The 10,867-nt window shown below is 38.5% G+C and overlaps 1 protein-coding gene across 1 annotated transcript; it reads right to left on the reverse strand.

Moving 5' to 3' along the window:
* Positions 1 to 236: 236 nt before the first annotated feature.
* Positions 237 to 8,736, reverse strand: CEP55 (centrosomal protein 55). The gene is made up of 6 exons (XM_023754909.1): positions 8,642 to 8,736; positions 6,435 to 6,585; positions 4,837 to 5,150; positions 3,559 to 3,630; positions 2,458 to 2,583; positions 237 to 734 (listed from the first exon to the last, which is right to left on the reverse strand). Exons 1-6 carry the CDS (start codon positions 8,678 to 8,680, stop codon positions 534 to 536), a joined length of 903 nt encoding a protein of 300 aa, XP_023610677.1. The 5' UTR covers positions 8,681 to 8,736; the 3' UTR covers positions 237 to 533.
* Between the last annotated feature and the right edge of the window lie 2,131 nt (positions 8,737 to 10,867).

The following is a 10,867-nucleotide window of genomic DNA, read 5'->3' on the forward strand; positions in this document are numbered from 1 at the left end:
GGTACGTTTACAGTTTCAACAGTAAACAGCAATAAAGACCAAGAACATTCCCAACCTGTCTAATAACCATTCTATAATAGCAAGGGAAAAAAAGAGAACGTATCACCATCTTTTAACAATGGACTCAATTGTAGGTATATTTACACATATCAAGTGCTTAGATAAAAGTGCTAAATAAGACAGTAAGATACTTGGTTAATTAACTTCGATTTTTAAAAACCCACAAACACAAAATATTTGCTTGCCTGTGTATAGATTTAATTCACAAATAATTACCTGAACTATCTTTTCTTCATCAAGTATTTTAACAGTGCAAAATGGTAGCCATCTCGGCATACACTAAGGCCTAATATGAACCATCTCAGGTAGGTATCAGTGCCAAGGAAAATGCAAAGCAGCCCAAAAAATACAGTAAAACACTTTATGCCAGAGTCTCGAGGGTAGACAGGCAGATGAAATAAAGAATTCAAAATGTTCCTTCACTAACATAAGATACAGTATTGGATCTCTTGATAAAAAATAAAGAACTCTTGCTACTGTGAACAGTATTCAACATGGACGAGCAGATCTCGATGTTCGGTGACTGGATACTGGATATTGCACTTAGGACATTCCACCAGGCTCTCGTTCAGTGCAGCTGTGGGACTTTTTGGTGAGGCAACTTTTACTCTGTTTTCAGTCTCTCCTTGGAAAGTGACTAATGGCTCTGTAAAGGCAAGTTCAGGAAGCTGCCTCTGAAAAACAAATGTCAAATGAACACCATTTGTACGTAAATTGTAGCCGCTCCACAGATCCAACTGCTTCAGCCCTGCAGACAGACTTTCTTTGGAGTCTCTGCTCATCAGTATTGTGGTGCTAACATAGAAATTACCCAGATTACCCGGGTGGTTGTAAATTACCCAGATTACCTAGGAAGTACTGGGGTTAGGTGTTTATATGGACAGTTTTTTTAAAAATGCTTAGAGCCAAATGTAAAGGTAGGCCTGTGTGTAAGGCTGACAAAATTTGCTAGTCTTATGTAAGAGGAGCGCTTCAGCAATAAAGAAGTACATGGAATTAGGAGCAGCACAGAATGCAGATCAAACAAGTTATACACAGAAATGACTAATTGTATAATACCTTTGAGACTTTCCTTTTCCATGTTTTCTGAGGAACTTAGGATAGTCAGTAAAGCTTAAAAATGAGAATTTTACAGCAGTTTATCATGACAGACAGTAGGAATACAAAGAAAGTACAGGAAAATAATGGATTCTTTTGTATACCCTCTGGTTTCCTATATTTTGAGAAAGTCATTAACAGAAATGAAGGATAAATTTCAAATATTATAAATGGTCAAAATAAGTAACATACTAAAGGATAGAGCCAAAAATATATTTTCTTTTATTCGTAAAGAAGTTACAAATGTTTTTTTAAAAAACATTTGCTTTTTTCTCTCTTGAAAAGTGAGGAATTCTATTTGTAACATTTCTCCCTCTGAAATACTCAGCAGTACTAGGATGATATGTAAAATATGTGCTATGGGACACACACATAAACACAGACACCAACAGGTCTGGTCTAAAAGCCTATTAGTAAAATGAAAATACGTAAGTAAAAAACCATTTCCTCTTAGAACCAATGTTATTTAAAGGTTTTTCTTTTAAATGATTGTGTTCCCAAAACAGTATGGTGATTACCAGAGGGAAAAGGGGGCGGAGGGAGGTTGAAGAGGGTAAAGGGGGCATAAACAGTGATTGAAGGAGACTTACTTGGGGTGGTGAAGACACAATACAATATACAGATGGAGCAATACAGAATTGTACACCTGAAACCTATATCATTTTACTAACCAATGTTACCCCAATAAAGTCAATAAAAAAAGATTAGGTGGTCAGGGTAACCCACAAAATGTGCTTAATTCAATATACTTAAAACAGTATTTTAACAGTAATAGTCCATTATCCCTGAAAACAGCATTTCTTTCCTTCCTTCCTTCCTTCCTTCCTTCCTTCCTTCCTTCCTTCCTTCCTTCCTTCCTTCCTTCCTTCCTTCCTTCCTTTCTCTTTCTCTCTCTCCTCTCCCCTCTCCCCCTCCCTCCCTCCCTCCCTTCCTTTCTTCTTTCTTTCTTTTAAATAGAAAAACAAAATCCCCTCCTTTGCTGTTTTCCTCCTCCCAGGCCCGGGTATTTTTAGTGCCTCCAGAGTGACAGCCCAGGGTGAGTGGGGGATGGTCCTAGGCACCAGTAATGTAATGATTACCAAGAGGCACATAGTGACCCTCTTTCTAGTGCTCTGCACTGATGCTCCAAGGTCACTTGCTTTAAATGAGGCAGGGGCTCTGCCTGTTGATTTGAGAAACAGCTGTTCTTTAAGCAGTAGCCTCCTAGTTTGGGAACTGGTTGGTATATACTAGTAAATGGAAAGAGGGCAGAAAGAAAAAGAAGAAAATAAATTTTAAGTTGAACCATTCCAGACTCACCAAGGATTCCAGTTGTATTATTTGACTTCTTGCTTTTCGAAGCTCTTTAAGAATTACATGCAATTGATGCTGCACATTTTGACGGTCAAGTTTTTCATTTTCGAAGTCTAAAGTACATGCCTGAATCTGGAGAAATGCCCAAAGCAAGATAGTTACAGCTGGTATAAACTGTATAGTTCTTGACTGGATACTTGCACTTTTTAATTAGCACAAGAAGCAAACATTTGTCATACTATCAGAGCAGGAATTCAACTGAGCACAGTGAGATGTGGAATCTAATCAACAAAATAATTTAATAAACAAAATAGAAACAGAAGCATGGATACATAGAACAGACTGACAGCTCTTAGAGGGGAGGGGGGTTGGGAGGCTGGATGAAAAAAGGTGAAGGGATTAAGGAGGAAAAATATACATATGACACATAGACACAGACAACTGTGTGGTGATAGCCAGAAGGAAACAGAGGTGGGAGGAGGTAGAGGAGGGTGTGTGTGTGTGGGGGGGGATAAATGGAGATGGTAAAAGACTTGACTTTGGGTGGTGAGCGCATGATGCAGTGTGCAAATGATGTTTCATTGAGTTGTATCCTTGAAATCTGTATGGTATGATTAACCGATGTCACTCCAATAAATTCAATAATAAAACGAAATTAATTTTTTTTAAAAGAAGTTTATGGTGGAGGACTTGGTTGACCTAAGGAGCAGAGCCAAAGCCTGAAGCATAGGTATCTCCCCACCCCCCCACCCCCACTTTTTTTATGCGGAAGGGGGAGAAGGGAGAGATGGCTGCTCCAGGTTTGGAATGTATTAAAAACCTTTGGTCTACATTCTGAGAATAAATGGTGTCTCTTTGAGTTCTGCTTGAAGTCATAAGGTAGCCCTATTAGGGAGATTCCATTAGGCCACAGTAGAAACTACAGAAGCCATTTGGAGAAGAATAAAATTTGCCAAGGTGAATATCTACCTGTCAAGAAAATTGCCAGCCTCACTTCAGGGCCTGACAACAGGCGTTCAAATGGTCCTTCACAAAATAGTGTAAAGATGAGAAAACTTCCATTTTCTAATGGGTTAAAATGAATTTAGAAACAACCCCAGTGAGTACCTGTTGTTCCAACAGAGCTACCCTCGTTTGTTCCTCTTGGTGCTTTAACAGAGACGTGTAAAGAAACTGGATCTGTAGGGTGTAAAGACAGACAGTGTTGCCACAGCCAACCTTTTTGTCCCTTGACCTGGATGCATGAGCAGCTCACTAGTCTCACAGCTCTAACCAGAACACCACCTGCTCAGCTGAGTGAGTCACTCCAGCTGGCTGTCTGATGGCTATTCACGCCAGCAGCTGAGCAGTGCCACCCAGGCTAAAAGCTCCCTAAGGCACAGAATTCTGCAGTGGCCACACCCACTTTCCAGGAAGTTCTGACATCTAATCTACTAATATTTCTGAATAGGATAACAGCTGTCAGTGCCTCACCTCCTCGGCCACATAGTTGGAGCAAAATTCTCAATCATTTATGTATAATCTTTCACAAATAACACTGCTTGGTAGGCAGAAGTAAGCCTGGTGAAGACTAAGATGGCAAATGTTACAAATGATCCACTCCCCGTCAGCTTTTGGAGGATTTTTAAAATTACTATTCTAATAGTAGAAATCACTAGCAAAACTCTTTTACATTCTCTCAATTGACCCTCACAAAAGCCCTGATACAAGAAGTATTAATCTGACATGTGGTTAACCTGCAAGTCAGAGATGCTAGATGATTTGCCTAAGGCCACACACATCCTAGACTAGAGACCAGGTATAAACTCCAAATAGTGTCCTTTCCATTATTGCATGCTTTGCTAAGCAAAATTTAGCTTAATGAGTTTCTGTCAAAGTAGCATTCAGTTCTAATAATCCAAACTCAGCGCCTTCAACATCCTGGCATAAAGCTAGAGAATGAGAACACGGAACGTGCCACGTGAATTAACCTGAGCACGGTATCATGGTCAAGGCCCTGGGATCAGCCTGATTCCCCTCTTGACATCTTTTGGCTTCTCACCATACTCGCCTCCTCCTTTCTCAGAGCCTTTGAAGTGTATGAGTTCCTCTGGCTGCAGAGAATTCCTAGCCACTCACCATGCTGGTTCCTTCTTGACATCAAGTCTTTGTCCAAATACTATCTCCTCTGTGAGGCCTCCACTGGCCCCCAATTTCTCTTTGGCATATTTCCCTGTTTTCTTTAATTTGTTTATGGTCTATTTCAATTCTAAATATGAATACCCACAAAGGGATCAGGAACTTTTGTTCCTTCCTGGCTCCCTAGTGGCTAAAATAGTCCCTGCACTTAGTAAGTACGAGAAACTTGAATTATGAATCATGGACAACCTTATTGGTTAGGCTCACCTGAGATAAGAGCTCTTCAGATCGCTTCTTCTCTTCTTCAAGTTTTCTCCTCGTAATAACATTCTCTTCCTCGAGCCTTTGTATTTTTTCTGTTTTATGCCTATCATCTTCCAGATGTTGTACATCTGCCTTTCTTTGTGAACACAACAGTTTATTTAAGTCATGAACTTCTTTTTGGGTTTCTTCATATTTTCTTTGAAATTCATGAAGTTTTAAATTCAACTGAGTTATGGTTTGTCGTTCAGCCTCAAGATCTTTTTTTGCTTTTGCCAAGAGATGGTAGTCATGCTTTTCCTTTTCTTCTTGAAGATAACCTATGACAAACACAGCAGGGCATAACTCACTTTATAAAATATGTAATATTCCTGAAAATATAAAGATAAACCCGTTTCTATAAACAAGATCACATTATTTCCTTACCTTTACAAGATGAGGAGTCAAGAGATAGGGCTGAAATTTGATAGTACAAAAATAGAAGTTCAGGTATGTTATTTGAAATGACAACACTAATAACTAGAAGAACTAAAAAATAGTAATATAACTATTCTATGGAGAGGAAAACTCACTAATGTCTAAAGAAGATAAATCAACAAATAGGGATATAAGCTAATTATTTATAGGTGAGATAATCACCTAAATTAAAAAACAGAAATGTTAACAGTAGCTGCCCTGATAGGGAGAAACAGAGACAGGATGAGATGGGAAAGGTGGAGCAGGACCCTCCTGTACTATTACATTATTTTAGCAAACCATTATTACTTTGATAACACACTATTACATTATTTTAGCAAACCATTATTACTTTGATAACACACACACACACACACACACACACACACACACACCCCTACCTATATTACCAAAGAAAAAAATTAGACTGAGCCAATAACTAAAATCCTATTTTCATGTGTAGTAATTTTGTCCCCTTATTCTCTATTAGCTTCATTTTAAAAAATTTCTAGAATTAGCTTCATTTTAAAAAATGAATTAGCTTCATTTTAAAAAATTTCAAATATGGAGCTCCAAGATCATGAACCTTGCCTGTGCTTCGCATGGGGTTTCTCTTCTGTCCCTAGCTTGTCACCTGTAAAATGAGTAATGATCTTTCTGCCCCACCTCTTAGGGTTCTTGTGAAACTCAATTGAAATCAATGTTAGGGAAATTGTAAAGCACATGGCAAAAAGCATCATTCATAAGAAACTTCATCTCAATTCTATGGTGATATTCAAATGATTGTAGTATCACCTGCAAAATGTATTCTTTCTCCTGGGATTGATCTGGTAATTGGTGACAAGGCCGGCTCTGGGAGGAATGAGGTTGGAGAAGGGCTTTAGAGGAGAGGAGGACATGCACAGTGGAGAAAATACAGTGTGCCTTGGAGCTGCCAGGTTTCCCCTTTGCCCTGTGTCTTATGCCCTTTTATCAGAAAACAATGGAAAATAAGACAGAATGGCCAAAATGGTATTTCTTCAGAACACCATTTTAATAAGACTTGCTTTTTACTTTCTAACACGTATCTATAAAAATCTAAATTTGAGGAATCTCTCCTTTGGGAAAATGCTGGCAGGCCTATTTCAAAAAACATATTATACCAGTACCTTCTGATTCAGTCCTTTTTATCTGCTGTGGGAGTGAATGAGCAGCTGTTTCCGATTTCTGTTCCAACTCATAGATCTTTGCTAAAAGTCCTTTTACGTAGACCTCTCGCTGCTGATCATACACAAGCCATTGCTGATTTTTCTCTAGAGCCTCAATGTGAAAAGATACAAAAATCAGTGATAAGCATAATAATAATATTAAAAAGCAAAATCTTAAAATGGGAAGGGAACCCAAGTGATGTAGTCTTTTCCAGCACATAAAAATTCTTATGACTCACAGAGTAATTCCCTCCTTAGTTCCAAATGTATAAAAATAACTGCAAAACTGTCTCTGGCCAACCGAAGATTTGAGATCTGGCTTCTTGGCATGACGGTTTGGCTCAGATAAATTCATACAAAAATTCTCTACAAGTTCGGATGTTTCTTATATCCACAAACCCTTTGTAATAAAGCTGCCATAACTATTTCTATAATCTTACAAGTTCTTAATCTGTGCCCCTTGTGTCACAATTCATCCCAGACCTGTTGTAATTTGTTGTTATCAGTGGTTGAAGTAGCAGCCAGGATGAATAACTTCCTATCCCTCAGGGCTGCCAGTGGAGATGGCACAGAGTTCTTGAAAAAAAAGTCGCATGGTATAACCTCACTGAAGTAAAACACACACTAGAATATGTTTTCCAAAGTGCTCAGATCTTTCTGAGTCACCCTACATTTGTCACAGGTGAACTGTAAAAGGAGGGGCTCCCTTCCTCCACAAGCTGGCATCTCACTCTAGACCAGTGGTTCCCAAACTTATTTGGCCTACCGCCCCCTTTCCAGAAAAAATATTACTCAGCCCCTGGAAATTAATTTTTTTAAAATTTTAATAGCAGTTACTCATCGCCCCCAAATGCACCTGTGGCCATCACCGCCCCCCTGGATCCCTGGAGCTAGTTGGAAATCCAGAATCTCAGGCTCTACCCCAGACCAAGATAATGAGAATCTGCATTTCATGACAGTCCCCCAGATTCATATGCACATTGGAGTCTGAGAAGCATTGCTCAGTCTAGATCACCATCTGAAGGTGAGGTGGGTTAAATTTTACTCCATTTGTCTAAAAGCCTTTCTAAGTAAACAGAGCAGAGAAGTACAATGTAATCCTTAAATAATCTGGGGAGACAGAACAAAACAAAAAGATTGGATATAAGCATGTAACATTTTAAAGTTCAAGTATTTTGCTAAAGGAGACACTAGTAAAATGCACACAAGATTCCATTCAGTCATTCTTTCAACTGTTCTAGATGCTGGGGATAATATGTGAGACAAAAAAAAAACAAACCCAACTTATTTTGATAGTTAAACACTATGTTTCTTCTTTATTTTAGTTACCTCTATGTAAATTACCTTGATAAGGGTACTACAGTACCCCACTATACAGACGCTCAACAGATTTAAATTATTCTTTTGAAAATTAAACAGACTACAAGGTATACTTGCTAGATGAAATAAAACAGGAATCTTAAAAGCATACCTATATCAGGGTAGACATACCAGTAATATTTCTAGAATCAAAGTGCCTACCTAGTGGCCTAATAATTAAATCAAGAATTTCATACTTTGTATATCTAATCTTAAACCTTGAAAAAAAAATACACTGTGAATAGTAGTCCTGTGTCCTCAATTTGTTTAATTTCCAATGAAACCTACCAATCCATTTAAGACATAAGCTTAAAATAATATGACTTCATCATATATTGAAAATAACCTTGTATCAAATTCTAAAGAAAAGAAGTAATGAGTATACAAAGAATGTATTTTCCTTTTCAAACTATGAAAGCAAATCCTGGTTCTAATGGAAGAATTTCAAACTAGAGTACATCTTGCATGGATAAAAAAAAGAGAGAAGAAAACTTTAAATTACATTATAATAACAAAATAGCTGGGCAAATTAGATTTAGGAAGAGAAGGGGTATTTGCTGCTGAGGTATTTGGTAGTGATGGGTAATTTCTAGGACTGTCTAGCCTAACAAGACCATGATTAGAGGAACTGGGCCTGTTGAATACCTGAAAAGAGACTTAAAGGCAGTAACCTAGAGAGATGGAGAACCACTCAGTTCTCCACCTCAACAGATTTTTCATGGCATCAATGCTGTCAAATTCCATGAAATTTAAGAATAAATGAGTTAGTCCCTTTTAGCCACAACTTAACAAAAGGAAAAGGAACTTACATCTTTCAGCTGTATTTCCATTTCATGAATATTATTCATTGGTGAGGTACAGCAGTGAATTGTAGTCTCAGTCTGTAAATAAACCAGTATTAGTTAACATCATAAATGTAGTAATAGAAGCTTCCTCATTATACTTCACAGGGGCATCCCCAAATCCAGACCTTATACATGCTTGTGAACCTCATGTAGGGGGAAGGGTACTTCAGACCTTCTGCCAATATCCTAAGCGCATTGGAAACCTTGAGATTTCATATCTAATTGACTTCTGAGGACCTCTGGACCCCAGGATCACCGGAATAGCCCTTAGTGCATATGAGTAGCCCAGTGGTTTTCACCAAAAGGAGACAAAATAAAACTGGGCTATTTAAATGAAATCTGGAAAATAGTAAATTGTCAAACAAAAAAGTTGATTTCTAGAATTACGTTTATATTAGAAACAATTATTATTAATTCACATAGATTATATGGAACTCAAAACATAACTTGTCTTTTTTTCTTCATTTTCTCATAAAGGGAAAAAAGAGGGGAAAGAGGTTGTTAGGTCCCCAGACTAGCCAACATGAAAAGCTGTATTCCAGTCTTCACTTGTGTGAATGCTGGCAAGGAAGCTTGAAAAATATTTTTTCACCAAAGGTGCTCTAGACACTGACCCTAATATAATATGCAGCCCTTTCTCACTCTCAGTTTGGTTCTTTAGGTGGAAACTATGACAGGGATGTGTCACCAGACCCCTTTCCCTTGTGCCCAGCCTTCCCCGTGGTTAGTGAGGCCACGAGACTGAATCTGTCCAATGGGATGTAGGCAGCAGTGATATATGCCGATACCAGGCCTGGCCCCAAACCCTTCCCCAATTCTCCACAGATTCTCTCTAGTTCATAACTTTATAAAAGGGATTTGATGGAAGACTCCACCATAAGGGATAGGAAGGGTGGGGAAGGAGAAGGAACCTGGATCTCTGAATGACTGTGTGGAGTAAAACTTCTCCATTCCAACCTACACTAGACTGTGACATGAGGGAAAAATAAACATTTGCTGTAGAAAACTACAATTTGGAGGTGGTTTGTTATAGCAATTAGACATGCTGAATAATACAGAAATTAATAGTGGATAGCCCACATAATGATAAGAATACATTTTTTAAATGATCATTTCTACCAAAATTTGCATTTCCATCTTCAAAAGTGGAGAAACTAATTCTTTTTTTTAAAATATATTTTTATGCCGAAACCGGTTTGGCTCAGTGGATAGAGCGTCGGCCTGCGGACTGAAGGGTCCCAGGTTCGATTCCGGTCAAGGGCATGTACCTTTGTTATAGCAATTAGACAGTGGGGGATGTGCAGGAGGCAGCTGATTGATGTTTCTCTCTCATCGATGTTTCTAACTCTCTATCTCTCTACCAAAATTTGCATTTCCATCTTCAAAAGTGGAGAAACTAATTCTTTTTTTTAAAATATATTTTTATTTCAGAGAGGAAGGGAGAGGGAGAGAGAGATAGAAACATCAATGATGAGAGAATCATTGATTGGCCACTTCCTGCATGCCCTCTACTCGGGAGGGAGCCTGCAACCCAGGCATGTGCCCTTGACCAGAATTAAACCTGGGACCCTTCAGTCCACAGGCCGATGCTCCATCCACTGAGCCAAACCAGCTCGGGTAAGAAAGGAATTCTTAACCGTAAGGAAAAGTTTTACCACCCACTTTGGATCTGACTGTAATGCTTCATGAGTTTCAGCTCTGTGGAAATTCTCTAGAAAAACTTAATCTCTTCGAACTCATCTATAGAAACACTCAATTGCCCATCTATTATGAGAGTACACATAAATGAATAGGTCTGATGGCTCTACTCTAAAGGGTGGACAAGTACAGAGACCTTAACATGGAGACATTATATCTGAAAGCTACAGATTTTCTTCTACAGGTGGTATTAATAGCTGTAGTATTAGTATTATTCAGGTGTTCAAATTTCCAAAAGAATCAAAGCCCTGATCAGTAAGAAACCATTTCTTGAGCACTTACTATATGCCAGGCACTATGCAACTTACGTAATTACTACATTTAGTCTCCAGTATTCTTTCCTGATTTTACTAATGTGAAAATTGAGGTTTGGGAGAGAGGTTCGAATTCTAGCATTGTCTCTAAGACTAGAGAGGTTGAGGAATTTGTTCACAGTCATAGCTACCCAGTGGCAGAACCAAGATCTGAACTTAGATCTGCCTACCTACAATC

This window comes from Myotis lucifugus, unplaced genomic scaffold, assembly GCF_000147115.1.
Source record: "Myotis lucifugus unplaced genomic scaffold, Myoluc2.0 scaffold_66, whole genome shotgun sequence".
Classification (NCBI taxonomy): domain Eukaryota; kingdom Metazoa; phylum Chordata; class Mammalia; order Chiroptera; family Vespertilionidae; genus Myotis; species Myotis lucifugus.